The sequence below is a fragment of the Larus michahellis genome, chromosome 1 (assembly GCF_964199755.1).
Source record: "Larus michahellis chromosome 1, bLarMic1.1, whole genome shotgun sequence".
Lineage (NCBI taxonomy): Eukaryota > Metazoa > Chordata > Aves > Charadriiformes > Laridae > Larus > Larus michahellis.
This window is the reverse complement of record NC_133896.1, coordinates 197939005-197959444: the sequence shown is the minus strand read 5'-3', so window position 1 is coordinate 197959444 and position 20440 is coordinate 197939005. Positions and strand designations below refer to the sequence as shown.

The window sequence follows — 20440 nt, the reverse complement described above, 5'->3', positions numbered from 1 at the left end:
CCACATAATGTCAAGCAGCTAAATTAAGAGCATCCTTACCTGAAATGGATTTTGTCAGTGGAGAGGCCCCTCCTGCTCCAAGTCTTCTTGCAAGGCCAGTTTTTCTGTTGTAGATACAGCCTCAGATGACTATCAGTCTAACCTGAAGAAAACTTAGTCTAGTTTCTAATTCCAGCTCTGAAGTTGTGTGGCAAGCTTTTGATCTAGCAAAACTCTTACTCGGATGTTTAACTTTAATGCTGAAAATATTTAGTATGAGTAGCACAGTGTTTACAGTTACTAAAGGTGTTGAACAGAAGCCTTTAACATTTGTGTCTCAGTTTCCATTACAATTGTAAAATTAGGACAACATCATTGTCCTCAAAATTTCACCCTGCAGAGCTTTTTTCCCTCATCAGACTAGTCTAGAGCTGAACATTGCGTGCACTTAGCCAACTTCAAAATTCACTTTACAGAAAGACATAGTTCTGATTGTAAAATGCCATAAAACATTCATTTTTCAAGTACTGTAGCCCTCGTGCAGTAAAAAACACCTTGACTTTGGTATTTTTCATTTAATATTGGATTCTGCATGTTTAGAAACGGAGTTTCTATGAGTTTTGATTTAGAAACAGACCATTTTCGCACCCGTCGGAGTTTGAGGGTGCAGTAAAAAACACCTTGACTTTGGTATTTTTCATTTAATATTGGATTCTGCATGTTTAGAAACGGAGTTTCTATGAGTTTTGATTTAGAAACAGACCATTTTCGCACCCGTCGGAGTTTGAGGGTTGTTGTGTTCTGCAGGTTTTCCCCCTGTTTCCCAGTAGAAGGCTTCTGACGCTGACTCTGAAAAGAGCTGCGTAGCAGATGCTTTCGTCTGCAACGCTGGCCCAACAGTGCATTCCATCTTTATCTCCTCCCTTTCGGCTGGCAGGTGGCTTTGACTTTCTGCGGGAATACCAGTCGTCTCCAGTGCCAGACTCCGGCTTGAGCTCCAGCTCCACCTCCTCCAGTATCAGTCTGGGAGGTAGCAGTGGAAACCTCCCACAGATTACACAAGAGGTTGAGGACATGGACACTGCTGCTGAAACAGATGAGAAAGCAAACAAATTAATTGAGTTTCTGACAACCAGGTAATGGAGATAGGCAGAGGATACGTTTGTACTTGAAACACATACTTTCATGTCTTCTCTACAATTACCTGTAACAACTTAAAAGACTCAAAGGAAAATGATCAAGCTTTTATAGTAATTACAGACTCCCATTCCTCTTTTATTGATACTTACAGAAGTAGGTAGGTACTTAAAAGCACTACAGTGTCAAGAACAACAGAAAAAAGTCTTGTCCGACAGGAATAAAATGTTTAATTGACTGATAGTATTATGTTCAACAATGAACTAATGGTAGAAGACGTTTTTATTTTTGTAATATTAGATAGGAAGTGTACAGGGCACAGTGAAAGGCCGCAGTGAAACTGATATTAACTACCAACTACAGCCAGCAGATGCTAGGTGCAATGTTGAATTAAAAAGCAGGAAATTGTTTATGCTGCTCTCTAAATGGTATGATTTATATTTTAAAAGAGAAGTTTTGTGTAGGAATATTTATTTACTTGTATTTTGCTCATAAAATTCTGTTCAGTTGCATGTTTTCCAGGCTGTGGCCCTGGAAATACCTAATTGCCTTTAGAGTTTATACATTTTAACTGATTACATTTATTTCAAATAACACAAAGAAATTTTGCACTTTGTTATGTATTTCTTTAAGGGCATTTGGTCCACTTTGGTGCCATGAAGATATCACACCCAAAAATCAGAACACCAAGAGTGCTGAACAGCTTACTAATTTTCTGCGTCATGTTGTATCTGTCTTTAAAGATTCCAAGTCAGGTAGTAAATTTTTTCCTTTCATAACTAAAAGAATATTCCTTCAAGGTCACACTGAATGTTTATCCTGTGACTTAGTAGACCTGCTTATGCAGAAGCACAGCATATTATATGTCTTAATAAGGATGTATGACATATTAAAGGAATTATTTTAAAAAATCGTGTTAGATTGAACTGTGTTAAATTTGTTAAATATCTCCTGGCAATGAAAATTTAGTTTTAATTTGTTATGTTTTTAGAGCTTAGGAAGTGTGCTGATTGTATTTTGAAAACCAACACAGTCCCTAATTAAATATCTTCCAAGATGAAAGCAGAATGTAGCATCAGTATTTATATTGAAGATCTTATCCAAAGCCTCCTGAAGCTAACAGAAAGACTCCTAATTCAACCTTGCTTTAGGTTTGGGAGTGTTCAGAAGTTACTGTGTTGCTGCCAGCAAGAAGAGCGTATGGCTTGAAAGTTTGTCCAGGAATTGTAAAAAATATTAAATCAGATGATGAATTTCAGGGTTTTGCTGACAAACATTTGCAGAATCAGAAATTTGGTTTTGCAGTTTATTTTCTTAGATTCTGTGTGAAATAAATGTAAACAGTGGGAAATTCTCCCAAACACAGACATTTCTGCATCTCCATTTCTCACAGGGCTTGCAGGATACGCTACAGTGCATAACCTCCCCACAGAGCTGGTTCAGCCTGTTTATGACCCACAGTAAAGCCTATCATTAAAAAAAATATAATTTATATACTATTCTTTTGCTTAGGTTTTCATTTGGAGCAGCATCTGAGTGAAGTTGCTTTACAAACAGCTCTTTCAAGCTCTTCAAGACATTACGCAGGTCGCTCTTTCCAGATATTCAGGGCCCTAAAGCAGCCCCTTTCTGCACACGCATTGTCTGACCTCCTGTCAAGACTGGTGGAAGTTATTGGAGAGCATGGAGATGAGATTCAGGTATGCATATGCACATAATGTTTCTTAGTACTGTCGACTTAATGTATACCTCTGAGTTTACTGAATGTACCTTATTAAAGCCTTCATCAGGCTGTTACAGTCTTACATAGCTCTAAAGAGAACAACTAGAAAACATCTAGTAAATGTCACTCGAAATCTTTGTAATGGCCTTTTTTTCCCCTTTCGCATCATTAATTCGTGCTTCAGGAACCCATCATCCTACCAGCTGATGTAATCTGACAACGTGAAGTAGACACCACCTCATTTCTCAAATATTAGCATCTTTTGGAATAAAGAAGTCCACACCATCCATAACAATACAAAACTTACACTGACCTAATTTGATCCAGTCCTCTCTTAGTGAACTATGATGTTCACTTGGTTTAGCTAAACAGACTGAAATGTTACAATCAGAGACTATTTATTGTGAGATTCAAGACTTAATTAAGAGAACTACTAGCTCTTAATAAGAAATAGCCTGGCATCATCTCCGTATTTTACTTAAGTAATGAAACTGCCACAAGATGACAGTAATATTCTGTCACAACTGCTTGTGCAGAATTTAAATCAATGACCTGCAAGTCAGAGGTTCTGTATGCCATTACCAGTCCTCTGATGAGATATGTGCCCTTCTTGCATGCCTACGTAGATCATTCTGAGGCGGAAAATAAAACACATTTATAGTGACATTTTAATGTTCAGGGCAGTGGCATTGATGTGAATGTTGTTCTTTTTTCAGGAGAAATTGCAGGTTTTCAGTAGGTGCTTATTCCTTTTATGAACTGAAGATTTTTAAATGTTCACTGTTTTGCTATTTTGAACGTCTTTGTTGAAATGGTTAACCTCATGCCTTGATAGGGGTATGTAATGGAGGCACTACTTACTTTGGAAGCTGCTGTGGATAATCTGTCTGACTGTTTGAAGAACAGTGATCTTTTGACAGTGTTATCACGGTAGGAGACTATCTTTTTTTTTCAATGTCTCATGATATTAAGTGTGCAGTTCTGCAGTCTGACAGCATAAAATAATTTTGATAAGACTGAGCTCATTTGTAACCTTCAGAGAACTAGACTAAGAGCCCATCTCAGCCAAATTTTGCAAGAGCTGAAATAATGGTGATGCAACTAGTGGAGCTTTACAATGCATTGTAAATTCTGTCTTGCTGCCACTTGGCTATAACTTACTTTAACATCCTTTAAAAAAACCTGTATTTTTTGCACCTTTGTACCATATACTTGAAAACATCTGGGAAGAAACATAGTTTTTTGTGATATTAGTTTCATACAACCTGTCATTCTCAGATGAAGTATTCCCCAAGAAGTAAATGATCGTGGTCTGTTCTCCTCAATAAAACTCGAGAGAATTTTGTCCCATGGATTTTGCCAAACACGTAGACCATGTTTGTGAAACCCTTGGCCTTAAAGTAGACCTTTGTACATGGACGGAAATTGCAGGCTCCTTCCGTAACACAGCTGTTGACAGTGCTGAGGGAGATTAATGTCTATCTGACTACTAATAACAACAACAGAATAGGGAACGTTTTTGAAAAATGTCCGTAAGTTATCATTCTTTACATGCAGAACAAAAATCCAAGGACTATCATTTCTGAAGCTAGTCGGCAGGGTGCTATGTGTTATACTGCTATGACAGAACACAAGTATTGCCTTGTGACAGGCTAGAGGTGGGAAAATACAGCTATTTTCTAAACGAAGAGCTATTTATCTTTCTTTAGTGCACATTTCAGGAAAGAGCAAGACGGAGCAGAAAATAAGAAACGCTCCAGAAAGCAGTGCGATGCAATATTTTTTACCCTGATGCTACTGAATCCATAAGATCCTCTTCAGATATTATATACAGTAGGGACTCATAGTTTATGAGGTAGGAGTGGGAACAGAGAGTCAGGAATTAGCTGCTCTCCAGAACAAACTTCCCTTGCATGTATCAACACAGCATGTTCACCCATACAGATAATTGATAGGGATTGTCTAAATCATCACGTGATAGTCCATGAGGAGGTGTCAGTCACTGAAATTGAAATGCCTCTGCTTTCTGTAAACCATCTTGAAGAGCTCTTAGGATACAGGGTGCAATGACAACAAGGACTGTACTAGCATGAAGCTAGGCAGACACATGACAGGTTTCTTGAGGATAATGGGGCGTATTTGTGGTTCTGCTTAAGATACGCTGTTTTTTCTGCCCACAGTTCTCACATTTGCCAGTAAGCCATGGTGCGTTTTGCCTGCCAGCTGTGCCAAGTTCAGGGTTTGCTCCGCTGATGAGGGCATTTGAAAGACCAAATTGTTTTCAGTTCTACCACTGCCCCATTATATGGGCAGTTCCACAAGTCACTTCACAGCTCTGTATCTCCTGTCCCCATGTCGTTCTTACCTATGTAGACTGGAGGCTACCCTGCTCTGGTTTGGTGCAGTGCCATGTGAACTTCACTTCAGTCATGTCTATGCGCACTTCTCAAAAAAACCCCACAGGCTTCAATAGGCTGCCTTTTTACTTTTCCTATTTAAATATTTATTTACAGTTTGATAAATACTTAATTTGCATCCAATATGTACAAGGTTCAAGCTGTACATTTGTACATTCACACATTGCAATGTATGTTATATATTTTGGGTTCAGTTCATCTTCGCCAGATTTAACATCAAGCACCAAACTGACTGCAAACCGGAAGAGCACAGGACAGCTGAACGTGAATCCTGCAAGCAGTAACACAGCCACTGCGGAACGAAGCAGGCACCAGAGGAGCTTCTCTGTACCCAAGAAGTTTGGAGATGTGGACAAGTCCTCGGACCCACCACGCAGTGCCACACTAGACAGAATTCAGGCGTGCACCCAACAAGGCCTGTCCTCTAAAACCAGAAGTTCATCTTCTCTAAAGGACAGCCTCACTGACCCATCCCATATTAACAATCCAACCAACCTACTTGCCACCATCTTCTGGGTTGCGGTGGCTTTGATGGAATCAGATTTTGAGTTTGAGTATCTAATGGCATTGCGGTTACTGAATAAACTTCTGGCTCATTTGCCACTAGATAAAGCTGAAAACCGGGAGAAGTTAGAGAAGTTGCAAGGGCAGCTGAAGTGGGCAGACTTCTCAGGGCTTCAGCAGCTACTCCTAAAAGGATTCACCTCCCTTACTACCACTGATCTCACACTACAGCTTTTTAGTTTGTTGACACCAGTGTCTCGAATATCCATGGTGGATTCCTCTCAAGCTATAGGTAAAACCAGTATACTTTCCTCTGTTTCAGTTTCTGTTGCTTTGGGATTTGATGACAGAATTAGGCTATCTGCACAAAACCAAAAATGGCACTTTTCCTTTCTCTTTTAACATAGCATAATGTCTTTTTGCTTTGAGATGGGTAGGCTTTTTGGAAATTTCATAGCAATATAACATGGTTCTGAAAAGTTAATCTATTGCACAATAAGGTTTTGGAGGAAAGTGGTCATGTATTATTTCACATTTCATTTCTAATGCTTAGCAGCATATAAAGTTTCTGAGTGCTGACAAAATAAACATATGTAAGGAGATACAGTGAAAATTTCTAGAACCTATTTTGGCTTGGTTTTCCACTGAATTATTTTCAGAATATCGCAAATGATTCAATTTTTACATTAGTGCTTCATGGGATTTTTCCTAGAAATACAAATATTAAAAACTCTTGTACACTTTTTAGATAAACTACAATAGCACATTAGTGAGTAAGGAGAGAGGCCTGGGTTATAAAGAAATAAAGTAATATTTTGAAATTTCCAATTATTTAGTGGAGGTTGTGACCTCTTCTTTATTATATTTTTTGAAGAGAGTTTCAGTATTGTTCCAGATAAGTATCTGGAACATATAAATATGGAACTCCCCTGTTTCAGTCAGAAACACAGATATTGAGACAATTGTGCAGGCTTCACAACTAAGTCATAACAAGCTTAGACACAGAGTAAGGGCATGAATGTCACAAACAACCTGCCCATCTCTTAAGCACCTGTGTGGTGCCTGTGCTCCGGACTTTGGTTGAGCAATTCACACATGGGCTGTGACAGTACTGTCTGCAGGTATCTTTTTCTTTTCTCTGAGTATAGAGGAAGCCGAGGGAAATTACGCTCTTAGCTTGGGCAACTTGTTTAATTGTGAACGAGAGGGAATTAACGGTTAACAAGGTATTTTCATAGATCAGGTTCTTTGTTTTCAAAAAGCAGATTGTGTCCAGATACAATTTCTTAACTTCTGAGCTCTGAGTTCCCACCTGAACTGGAGCAGCTTTTGTTACAGCTCCCAATTAGTTCATTGGTTACCTTGAGCTATGAGTTGGTACAGAAGAGCTGAATCCCAGCTCCAGACGAAGCCCTTGAGCTAATGACAGGGGCTGGCAGTTGGCGCAGGATCCATCTTCTAGCTTCAAAACACCATTTGAGTAGTCTCATTTGACCAGTTCTATCAGAATTTTGATTCATTACTATTATTAACTTGAACAGTATAGGCCTGCCAGCCTAACCAAAACAGTTTTTCATTTATCAATACTCACTAATTGAGTATTGTTCTAGCTGTGTTTTAGATGCAGTAATGAAAATGCCAGCAGTTAAGACTGCCAATAAGCCTGTTAAATGGAAAAGATAAACATATTCTCTAAGAGGAATAAAATATATACTTTTGTGAAATATTTCATCCTGTAAATACCTGCTTGTGCAGTAGTGTTTGCAGAAATAGGCTCATGCTTTACAACAGTACTGTTGCCTAAATTATATACTGGATTTTCAAGTTAAGGCCCCTTTAAGACAAATGTGGCATGGTCAGCGGCATGAACAACTTGACAGTCTGTGAGTTTCCAGCTAATGTAATATCAAAACCATGACCTCCCATGAAACACCACCTTGAAGGTCACTGTGGCTCTTGCTGTCCAAAATACACATTTTGTTTTGTATTTTCCTGTTCTAGGCTTTCCACTGAATGTTTTGTGTCTCCTGCCCCATTTAATTCAGCATTTTGACAGCCCAAACCAGTTTTGTAAAGATATAGCCGAAAGGATTGCTCAGGTATCAGTTATTTACTGTTTAGTACATCCTCAAACCCTGTAAATGCAGTTGCCTTGTTCTTGATGTGTTTTGACATTTATATTTAATTAGGTTTGTTTGGAGGAGAAGAACCCCAAGCTATCAAATCTTGCACATGTCATGACCCTTTATAAAACACACAGCTATACAAGGGACTGTGCTACCTGGGTAAATGTGGTTTGCCGTTACCTTCATGAAGCATTTGCTGATATTACTTTGAGTATGGTTACGTATTTGGCTGAGGTAAGTTTTCAAAGATTGTTTACTGTTTTATCTCTTCTGTTGCCTAACTACGCAAAGAGCTGAAGTCTGCCTGCAGATTACTGGGGGTTCTCTGTAGCTGTTATTTATAATTAAGAGTGAAAAGCAGAAATTAACAAAAAGAAAGGGAATTACTATAAGAAATCCATCTTGAAGAGTAAAACAAAAGCCACCAAAGGTCTGCAGGGCTGATACATCTTAAAGCAGCTTCACTCATCAGCCGGCCACATTTTCCATTGAGAAAGAAACTGGACAGCATTTATTTAGATCCCACTGAGGAAAATAAGAGAAGGACTAATTCCAGGAGGAGTTTAGCGGCATAAGTAAGGTATCATCTGCTATTTAAGGATCTGGTTCTTGGTACAAATTCATATGCATTCCTCTAACACTGAATGGGATCATCTTGCTGCCCGGGTTTTCCACTGTGCTTGCTTACTCCTAACATTTCTCGCGTGTGGAGTATAGAGCTGATGCAGTGTTGTTACTGGGGATCCAAGGCTCAGTTTTGCTCTTCAGCTTAAGGTTGCTTGATCTTTTGCCTTCTGTGTCAGATGAGTATCAGGACAGTAGTGAGATGCCCTCAGTCTCCCCTCTCACCCTCTCATCGAAGGAGAAGGCAGTTCTGTATTCATTACATAAATTTACTAGCTTCTTTAGAGCAGCTTTGTGTTTTGGAGCAGATTCACTCTCTCTTCTGCCAAAGGATCTACACAAACTCCACAGACATCTCTGATACTGGCTATCCACAGATTTTCAAAAGCCTCAGAGGCCAAGCTGTGCTCCCACACTCACTCAAGACTCCAGAGCAAACTTGGCCCTGCTACCTCAGGCTGCAATTTCTCACCTTGTTTGCACATGGAGGCTCTAAATAAACAATCATATCAGATCTTAACTGATGGTGAAGCCATAACTCTCCTGTAGGAAATTAGACAGCACCTTGAGGTTTTTCAGTCTGTTTTTAAACTCAGAGACTCTGAAGAACTATTAGCTCTTCAAACACGACTCTCAATCATAGAATCACAGAATCATAGAATCATTTAAGTTGGAAAAGACCCTTGGGATCATCAAGTCCAACCATCAACCCCATGCTACAAAGTTCTCCCTTACACCATATCCCTTAACACCACATCTAAACGACTCTCAAACACATCCAGGGATGGTGACTCCATCACCTCCCTGGGCAGCCTATTCCAGTGTCTGACCACTCTTTCTGTGAAGAATTTTTTCCTTATGTCCAGCCTAAACCTACCCTGCTGCAGCTTGAACCCATTCCCTCTTGTTCTATCGCTAATTACCTGTGAGAAGAGACCAGCACCAACCTCTCTACAATGGCCTTTCAAGTAGTTGTAGAGAGCGATGAGGTCTCCCCTCAGCCTCCTCTTCCTCAAACTAAACAGTCCCAGCCACCAAATAGCCACCCAATCCTCCAGTCAAGTGTCTCCTTCTCAGCAGAAACTTGTATTCCTAATAAATGCTGTAAAAATTGAGGTTTAAACTTTCTCCTTTGCTTTCCCAGCTTTAGGAAAGCATTTGCCCCTCTATTTTCCCTGCAGTGCTTTACGTAAAGTTACTAGTGCTGCAGCAGCTCTACAAGGCCATTGCATGTGATCTTGCTCCCCTCAAAACGGGTTTAGACATGCATCTGAAGACTCCATCTTTGCACTTCCCCCTTGCTGTAGATTGGCACCACCTATATTAACAGCAAGTCAGGCAGGTTTTTGGCTGTAATTAAGGCACATTCCTCACATAGCACCATCATCGAAGGATGACAGAGTGGTAGGCACGACTGACTTCCTTTCTCTGTATTTACATCGACTGCAGCTTTGTTGAGTCATGTCTGGGGAATATTTGTGTGGGTAAAGGGTAGCTGCCAGTCTGGAGGAGGAGCAAGAGACAAGAAACCATCTTGTTCGGCCTGCTGTGGCCATGAAAAAGATTTTTCCAGCATTCAGAATGTTTCCCCTTTTTTGAGTTAATCCCCAGCCTAGGATAAACAATGTGCTCCTGTCTCCTATAAACCAACTGTGGGATATACTGTCAATAGGTAAAGCTAAACACGTTAAAAGCCCTACTGGTCAATTTGCAGTTGAATGTTTTAGCCATTGGTTACAGAGCCTCAGTCTTTAACGATCCTGGCTCAATCCCCAGTGCTTGGGCCTGAGGGAAATTGTGAGGCATACAGTGTTTAAGAATAACAAAGGAAATCTGTGTTGAAAAGGTGACCCCTCCAAACACACAGGTATACCTTCAGAAGGGGACTATATACCACGAGTTAAGACTATGAGAACAAATTCTCTCTGCAGAAGATAAAAGCTTCAATTATTGCAATTCAGACGAAATTTTGCATTTAACCTATTTGATGGCAGGTAATTGCTTGTCAGCTAGGGGTATGATCCTGGCATAAAATAAGACATTTTAACTGTGTTCTTATCCAAACCTTACAGTGGCAAGCAGTGCTCCTTACCCAGTTTTATGTATTCCAGCTCCATCCCTGAAAAATTATCGTTTCTTCTAGAAAAATACTTGGGGATCTCAGTCTACAGATGAGGAAAAATCACTATTTAACAGTGCAGTAGAACTTTGAACCTCCACTACCAAAATCAGCATACAAACACATTGCTGAAAGCTTAGTTTGATTTTATGTTAGATTTTTGCATATTAATTTTTAAAAATCAACCTTGTACCATGACAGCACGGTCATTCTAGGAGCATATCTGAATTGACATAGGTCACATGTTAAACTAGTGATTCACTAGTGAAGTCCAGGGTCATGCTTGGACCTAAGTAGGTAATGCTATTAATTCAGAAGAAGGAACAAGAAACCACATATTGCATAGTAATGTGCTCATGGTAGATGTTTCCTCCTCCTCCCTGATAGATAGAGAATTACTTGTGATAGAAGCATGAGCGTTCATAACCTGTTCAAAACCAAGGAATCACTAGAGATTAAAACATCTGTGTTGCAAGAAGCATGTCCTAGAGAGGCATTATCGCACTGACAGCTTGTCTAACAGACAGGGTTTTTATTTCCTCAATGGACACAGGAAATGTTTGTTTGACTGACCAACATAGCCTAAGAGCTGAGTATCTCTTCTCACCTGCTGCCTGATTTGGAGGGGCAAAGGGAACAGTCACCTGCAATAGCACCCCAGCAGCCGCATCAACTATAATCACAGAATCATAGAATTGCCCAGGTTGGAAGAGACCTTTCAGATGATCTAGTCCAACCATCAACCTAACACTGACAAAACCCATCACTAAACTATTATCGCGAAGCACCATGTCTGCCCGTCTTTTAAGTATCTCCAGGGATGGTGACTCAATCACTTCCCTGGGCAGCCTGTTCCAATGCTTGATAACCCCTTCAGTGAAGAAATTTTCCGAATGCCCAATCGAAACCTCCCTTGGCACAACTGCATGCCGTTTCCTCTTGGCCTAGCAACAGCCAGCACAGGCAGCCTTTGAAGGAGCAGACTCCGCTCTCCACCTAGGTTAGTTGGAGAGTTGTAGGTTAGTTGCTGCTTCGAGAACAGGACAAGTGTTGCCAACAGAATGTGGATCCCTGAAAGCAGATAAGACCCAGATAGTTACCACACGCTAGCAAGAGAGAAATTCACAATTCTTCAAAACAGTTCATATGGACCAGAATAAAAAAAAAAAAAAAAAAAAGAGAGAGACACTTATGAGTTCTTCTTACAAATACAGTGGAAGCTCTTTGTCCTGGAACTCAGTGATCCAAATGATGTGTTACCACAACTCCATTTTGCTGCTATTTTTGTTACTTCTGGCAGCAAAAGGATTCTTACTGCACTAAATGCATTTTAAAGTTGCTGGGGTTTTTTTAAACTGAAATACTCTTTCTTGTTACAAATTCACTCAGACTATCAACCACCACATATACTCATCTGAACAAGTGAATACTGGCACAGTCCACAAATGTTTAGAGTTTAAGGGCCAAGAGCTGTTTAAATCAAAGGATTCTGTTGACAACGAATTTATACAAACTGGAATGGAAACTAGAAGCTTTCAGAGATAAAGGTCCTAGAACAGCTTTCTAACCATCAATAGAGACAAAATCCCCATTATTTCCCAAGAATTCCTTTTCCCATCACAAAAGTGATCTTGTGATGCAGCAGCCACTGTCAGAGAACAAAAATTTTCTTTCTCTCATCCAGATAGTTTCTTCTAATCCTTTATTCCTACACTGAAATGGCATACCAGCTGATGTGCTGGATCATATAGATTATTTAAAAAGAAGGAAGCAAACCTCCCATTGCAAGGTCCTAATGGAAGGCAAGAAAAAGTCTGTAACCCTGTTTTGAAGAAGAATTGCTAAGCACGTTTTATCTCTCAGTAAAGGTATCCATGGGCTGAAGCAAGTTACCATGTACTACCTTTAATTTAAAAATTCTTGCTGTCTTTTTGTAGAGGAATAGATAAAGCATAGTGAGTTCCATCTATTGTGCTGTTAATGGAATTTGCCTACTTTGTTTTATGAATCACTGATTACTACTCAGTCTTACTGATGAAAGAAATGAGAAGATATTTAGCAGGATGAGACAGGTGTGTGTCCTACCTGATCATTCCATTTTGGCTGGTGTGAAACATTCTCATTCAATAAAAAGAGGAGCCTTGTCACTCAGGCTAGCGAGGGCATCTAAGAAATTACTAAACTCCACTTGGATAACAGTTGAAATTTTTCTCTGATGGAAGACATGAGGCAGCATAGAGTTTTTATAATTGTTTGTTTTCTAGATCCTAATATCTCTAGTAATCAATGTGCGAAGAACTTTTTATGTCAGCCTGAACAGAAGGATAGAGTCTAGTCTTGAGCCTCTGGTAACCTCCAGCAATAACATTTCATTGCCTCTGAAATTTGTGGGGTGGGACAGTTCCTGTCACCAACGAAAGAACCTTCCAGGAAATTTTCAGCTGAGATATTTCACACACATGTGCAAACATAGCATGGCTGTCTGTATGCCTCTTGAATTACTGTCATGTATATATATGAGCACAGTTGCATTTCCAAGGTTCATTGTAGTATTCCAGGATCTACACTCAGGTGTTCCAGAATTTCAGGATTTAGATGAAGTCCTTCTTTGTATTCGCCTCTACAGTAAGAGTGCCCAGGGACTCGATCTCCTCCTTAACAGAAAATGTTTCCTTGGCAGTTACAGACAGTGAATACTGGCAGTGAAGTATATTTGGATAAATATATATTGATGTCTGAATAGTAGTAGTTTTGTTTCTTCAGCATGTTTTCTTTTTTCTCACTGACTTTCAGCAAAGGTAGACATAAAAAGATACTCCCCTGTTTTTATTGGATGTGCTTCCCCGGTTACAGTGTACATTTTACCTACCAGTTTACTCAACTGCTGAATGTGTTTCCTGGATAAGTTAGGGCAGGCATATATAAAATGTATGTTTCATTATCAAAACAGGCTAGCACTTGGCTCCCAACTTAGAGCTCTTTCTTATTTCGCACTTGTATCATCTTCACTTGTAAAATGATTGTAAAATGGCATTGCAAAATCAGTGAGTGAAAAACGATTAACAGTACAAATGGTATTCATGAAAGTAGTAGCTTTTTCCATAAGAAGAAATGTCTCAAAACTTAGTTATTTTCGCTTTTTTCACAGCTACTAGAAAAGGGCCTTCCTAGTATGCAACAGTCCCTCTTACAGATGATCTACAGTCTTCTTAGTTATATGGACCTGTCAGCTATTCCTGTGAAACAGTTTAACATGGAAGTGCTAAAAACCATCGAAAAATACGTACAGGTAAATACCATATCTTCTTTATATTAACATAGGAACTTAGCCGTATTTACTATCATAAGTTGATTTTCTTTGTAAGATTTTAAGACTAGATTAGCAGAGAGGACTGTGACTGTCCAGTTTGGTATCTCGTTTATAAACATCCAGTGCCTAGGAGATTGAGCATCCCCAGATGCCAGCTATGCATTCACTGCATGAGAAGGATTAGGCTGCAGCTACACTACATCAGGAGCAAACTTAATACCAGACAGAGCCTGAACACTCTTTTTAATTATTAGCATAAGGGAGATGTGTCATAAGCACTTCCCTTCAGAGACTTCTGCACCTAATTCTCGGCAAGTGGAAAATACATATTTCTACTAGGAATTCACAGCTGTTAAGAGCCTACGTCAAGTCAGCTTTTCTGTTAAATGGGACTTCTTAAGTGGCCCTTATATTTATTCATTCTGATTAAGGCGTTCAGGTAGGAGATTTTAAATCCTTTGCCAAGTTGGCCTTGTACTCAGGTCTCTCAGGTTGCAAGCCAGTTCCCTAGCAATGACACCTTAGGCAAGTGTTGGTCTCTGCAAGTATGTACCTTGTCAGTGGCCAAGAGAGAGAAAGAATAATAATATTTCAGTGCTACATGTTTATTATGTTACAAAAAATACAACTGTAAAATGTAAATGATCTTGAATATGTGTGAATTTTTCTTTCCACTTGCTGATTAAATATACCTATTTCTAGAGCATTCACTGGAGAGAAGCCTTGAATATCCTGAAGTTGGTGGTTTCTCGTTCTGCCAGTTTAGTTTTACCATCGTATCAACACAATGATCTTTCAAAAATGGAAATACATCGAGTGTGGAACAGTGCCTCCAAGGAGCTACCAGGGAAGACTTTAGAGTTTCATTTTGACATTTCAGAGGTACTATTTGTGATTCTACTACTTAAAGCTTACTTCTGTCATTTGATAATCCTAAAACATGTGTTGGGGCTCCTTAAGAAAGCTGGAAAACTGTCAAAGAAAGGAAAATTAGAAAAATGAAATTTTCTTAAATTCTTCTTGCTCCACGGTGACACATTCAATGACCTATGCTGGAGGACTCTTTCTGGATTTTCATTAGATTTGGGGGGGGGGGGGGGGGCGGGTAAGGAGTTACTAGTTGTGTTTAAAATTATCTGGTGGAAAAGCTATGTTGCAATTATTCCAACTGCAATATATAAATATACTCTATGTATAAAATCCCCCTCCAAGCATTTTATACTTGGATGTTCTCTGTAACTGTTACACATGTCCTTTAAGGAAGTATTTTCTGACTTCTGACTGAATTCTTTCACAGCAGTTTTTATCCTGCAAACCCTGTACACCTTTTAATTTTATAGAACTGAATGGTCCTATTGACCTCAATGGGCAACTCACTTTATTTATAGTTATGAAGCTGCATGGCTTTGCAGCATTATATAGTTTTTCATATAGATAATAGTGCAACTTTGGGTTAAAAGGAAATATGAATATAAAAAGGCATCTTGTACTATTTGTTTAAAGAGTTTCTTTTTGTTGTTTCATGTAGGTATAGTTCTAGAAAATGTTGAGCATCCTATCATCAATCCAAGAAAGCATTTTGCTGTGTGTTGGAACTGGGCCAGAGTGCTCAGCACTCTTAGGAAAAACCCATTAAAAACAGGTGCAAGAAATATGGATTTAAAATAAATTTCATGAGCTTTCTGGGTTTTTTTGATGCTTCTTATGTTATAAACTAGTTTGACAGTTGCTTGGAGTATTAGCTCTTCATAAGCATAAGCTCTAGCTACTAGGTATGGCAATAGTTACCGAGATGTTCACAGTGGCAAATAAGATACGTACCAAGTGACATGAAATTTGGTGCACTCCTTGTTTTACCCCTGTATGTGATCTTCAGAGTAATCTTTTCCTACAGCTGAAGTAATATGTCCCATTATAAGTTCATCCTGGAGCATAGTACTAGTCAATAATTACTCTCTGTTTAAGACTCCAATCATTGGGAGACGGTATGATGAGTTGCAAAGTTCTTCTGGACGAGATGGTAAACCCAGGGCAATGGCTGTCACCCGAAGCACTTCTTCAACCTCATCAGGATCTAACTCCAATGTCCTTGTTCCTGTGAGCTGGAAGAGACCCCAGTACTCTCAGGTAATCTCCTTCAAAGTAGCCCACTATTCATTAACAAGCTGCACATGGAGCAGCTGAATTAACACACACTAAGTCCTTAAATGCTTGTGCCCTCTGCCCCTGTGTGGAGCTCCTGGCTGACTGGGGTAGTGGCAGTACAGCATCTGACTGAGTGTGCATGCTGAATGTCTTCCTTGGTCTCAGAAATGGACTGAATTATGTCTCTCTTCTCTCTAGCCAGTGGTTTTCTTGCAACCTGCAAGAAATGCATCTCTTTAAGACCTCTAACTCTAGGTCAGATTTAGCTAAGAATGGCAGGTGAGTTCAGATATTAGCAAGGAGAGCAGATAGACAGCACGTGCAGCTTCCCAAGTGTTGTTTTCTTCTGAAATCAGGTAAAAAGAATTCCTTGGAACAATTTTCCTAAAAGTGATGTTTGATTACCTTATTGATTTTAGTTATCTGCCAATTAAAATAAAACCATGCAGAATAAATTTATTTGTTGCTTTTTTTTTTAAATAAAGCAGATTAAATAGCAGTGACTCAGGCCCAATTCTGCAAAAAATAACTATGCATGTGCTTTATTTTTAAGCTTCTGAACTGTCCTTTGGAAGTGATGCACAGGATCCAATGTTTCCTTATTATGCTCAATAGCGTTAATAGGCTAATATAAAAATAATAAACACCAAAATCGTTAACAGCTATTTTTATGTTTCCTTGTATGCATAGTTGCTCTGAAAGCAACCCTTTGAGCACTTAATGACTAATTCTTTGGTTGGTTCCTCCTAATTAAAAATCGTTAATGTATGTTTCTAGCCACCAGGAGAATGTGTGGTTAAAAAAATGCTCACTTGAGAAATGTCTTGTTTTCTAGAAAAGGACAAAGGAAAAGCTGGTGCATGTCCTTTCTCTGTGTGGTCAGGAAGTTGGGCTGAGTAAAAACCCTTCAGTAAGTAGCCTTATGTTGACTATTTCTTTGTTTCATTGTGTCCTAAACTTTAAAAATGAAGTTTCCCAGAGCTGCTGACCTGATTTGCAGTTTCATGTCACATTACCGTCATTGTCACTTGTACTGGCCCACGCTGCATTTCTCAGCATATAGACCAGTGTGTGAATGGCCCTCTCACTTAAAGGCAATTGACTTACAGAGCTATGTACGGTTTTGCTGTGAGAGATCTGTGATGCTGTAGGTTTTACTTATGCCGTCTCAGTGGGCAGAGAGTAATGACCTTTGCTATTACCAATCTAGAGTCTTTATAAAGTAAAAAATTAAATTACAGAAATAAAACTATGGGGGGAGTGTCTGATTTTTCCATTAGATAGTAGTTCTAATGTTACTTTTTAAAAATTAATATTATCGGGTGCCAGGAAATGAGCAATAGATCATCCAGGGTAGGAAGCTCTTAAAATAGTCATTAAATATTTTCTACAGAGAAAGGAAAATTTCTGAATGTTTTTGAATACGTTGTATGTCACTTGTATTCTGGTGAAAAGGTCCTTCATTTCTGCAAGATAGGGACCGTTGCATTTTCACAACTCAATTGCAGAATAATTATTTTTAGTAGGAAAGGAAAAATTATAGCTGCTTGTGTTTTCTAATCTTGACGTATTTTAGAACATCACTTTTAACTAGAGACTTTTTTTACTTACTAGCTCATCCCCTTAACAGTACTTCCTTTGCTAAATTCTCTGAATTTTGTTCCTATAAATGTATACAAACATCCAGGCAACATCAGTCTGCAGCCATTAGGAGGTAGCTGTAATATTCTTGGACGTGTTCCTGCAGCATGAAGTTGTTTCTTTGTACAAGTTTAATCTGAAGGCACCTGTCCAACATAAATAATAAAGAGTGTTCTAAAAATACTCAGTGAAGGAATTAGGTGTGTACTGGAAATACAGTCTTCTGAATAACCAATTACAGCTTTTGGGAAGAAACAACCGGAGGGAACAGTTTGTTACAAGAGAAATCCTTTGAATTGTAGGTAATTTTTTCTTCCTGTGGTGATTTGGATCTGATTGAGCACCAGACGAGCTTGGTGTCTTCAGAAGACGGAACAAGGGAGCAGGAGAACATGGATGATTCAAACAGTGAACAACAATTCAGAGTCTTTAGGGACTTTGATTTCCTAGATGTTGAGCTGGAAGATGGGGAGGTACAGTATATTTTCTCTGAAACAGCTTTTTTATTAAAACAGTTTCATATTCTTGCTACTAAACGCTATACTCTTTGTAACATAAAACTTTAACTGTGTAACTATAAACTTAGTTTTGAGTTCAGATTATTTATAATGTTCTCTTAGTGTTTATTTCAGTAGCATAACAGTAAGAGGCTACCACACCCTTCCTTTCTGAATCTACTCTAGGAAACACTGCAAAACTGTTACTGGAAGATAAAGCCTCTCCTCTAGTACCTTTTCAGTGAATTTACTTTTAATTTTAAATAGAGTTTTTAAACGTCTAAATTGTTAACAAAAATATATTTGCTGATTAAAAACCCATAAAATGCAATTGTTGCAAACCCTCCAAAAAATGAACAGCCCTTGGGCTGTTGTTACTCCTGCAACTGCTGGTGAAATCAGTAACACTTAGAGATGTACCTTCCACTCTGCTGAGGTGTCTGCGATTTCATCATTTCACACAGGAGATAAACAGAACCCTGAGGGCCCAGATCAAGCCTTGACGGGTGACGCCTGTCAGCTCACCTTGAGCTGAAACTGCTGAAGGGAAAAAGCTGAAGAACTGCTGAATTTTGGGGGGGCTACGCCCTTTAACCTTGCTCATGTCAAACTTGGAGTATTTCTTTCTCTTTGGGTGGGAAAGGCCAAAAATGAATGTTCATTGCCAAACAAGTCTAACAATTTTGTTGCTATTTAAAAGTTCAGAAGTCGTTAGCTCTTTTGAAGTAATTAAGGTGCAGATGTTCACCAAACCTAACAGTTTAATAAATTGTCTTGTCATAATCTGGACTCAATTTTAACATGAATTCTCTCAGGCATTGCTCTTAGCACAGAGAAGAACATGTGTACGAGAAGAATTAATCAGTTTCCTCCCTAGTTAAATTACAGTAATAAAATGATTTTAAGGTAAACAGACCCCTCAGGTGTGAACTCATGTACATCTGAATTTTAATTCTTTTTCCAATGAAGAGAAAGGGTGAAGGAACGAAAAGAGATGTTGCAGACTCCTTATTTTCCAAGTCAGGAATCTCTGTATCAAAATATAGCAATTTTGGCTCACAACTGCCCATGGCTTTACTAAAAAAAAAAAAAAAAAAGGCAGTTGGCATCAATGGTTGAAAATACATTAGCCAAATATTATCAAGGACCTTTAATGTTCCAAACAATGATAAATGACAAAACAGCAATTGCCAGGTTGTTTGTGCAATCATTTCTGTGTTTTAAATACTTTCAAGATATTAAAAGGACTTGGGACTGCAATTTTGACTAAATATCACAGGATGATTTTTTTTGTCCAGTGAAATTCAGGAATTTCTTCTTTCTCTTCACCATTTAAAACCATACACAGATTATATATAATTGTGCAGAACAATTCCTGTCAAAATGAGTTTACCTTCATGGACTGTGACCCTGCAAAGTTTTTTTTTTTTTTATATGTGTGCCTGACTTCAAGACTGAGGCCTAAATTAATTGATACACTGATTGTCTTAAATTGGTCGTGGAAGAGATACTAAGCTTCTCTATTTTTATGTGAAATAAAATGAAAAATGTAGTCTTTCACTTAATACAGTTTTTAAATTGCCATGGATCTGAGACCTTGCATTCCAAGGCTTAGTCCAGACTGACTTACTACTGTTTTAAATAAGTAGATACTTTAGCCAAATTCAAACCTGGTGTAAGAGGCTACTTCTCTAATGAGTGAGTTAAAACTGTATCCTTAACATCAGTTCTGAATTTGATATATTCATAAACATGAATAAAACAGTGTTAGAAAACTTAAGCTAGCAAGAGCGCAGTCTTTCAAAAAAACACTTATGATTTAAACAGGCCAGTGATGCTTGTAACATCCCCAGACCACAAGATGTATGTGTTTGAAATTTCATAAAGATGTCAAAGCAAGTAATGATTATTTTCAAACTTGAATGATAGGCTGAAGAGTTGAAGTTTCTGTGATAATATTAGTTACAACTGTAGGCAAATGTTTGTCTATGATGTCTGTAATACAGTAATTTTACATAGATTCTTTCTATTTGTTTTTCTATCTGTTATATCTGCTATCCAGGAACTTCAGGTAAGAATGCTACTTGAACTCAGATGTGCCAGCATATGTTATGCCTTCTTGCAAATTTGTACTATAGAATAACATCGTAGTTTTGTTGTTGCCCTCCCCTTCTTCAGTCTGTGCGTAGGTGGGTGGGCGTGTGTGTGCTTGCACTTC

General features: G+C 38.7%; 1 protein-coding gene across 9 annotated transcripts in view; it reads left to right on the top strand.

Annotated features, from left to right (window-relative positions):
- Positions 1-20440, top strand: part of FRY (FRY microtubule binding protein) — a 251577-nt gene that overhangs the window by 201173 nt on the left and 29964 nt on the right. For all 9 annotated transcript variants that reach the window (XM_074568017.1, XM_074568023.1, XM_074568003.1 and 6 more), the window contains 12 exons: positions 917-1115; positions 1750-1871; positions 2629-2816; positions 3675-3769; positions 5451-6052; positions 7762-7859; positions 7950-8120; positions 13778-13918; positions 14642-14821; positions 15905-16066; positions 16920-16994; positions 18028-18198. In XM_074568017.1, the coding sequence (XP_074424118.1) occupies positions 917-1115; positions 1750-1871; positions 2629-2816; positions 3675-3769; positions 5451-6052; positions 7762-7859; positions 7950-8120; positions 13778-13918; positions 14642-14821; positions 15905-16066; positions 16920-16994; positions 18028-18198 (2204 nt within the window). The remainder of the gene's footprint in view (positions 1-916; positions 1116-1749; positions 1872-2628; positions 2817-3674; positions 3770-5450; positions 6053-7761; positions 7860-7949; positions 8121-13777; positions 13919-14641; positions 14822-15904; positions 16067-16919; positions 16995-18027; positions 18199-20440) is intronic.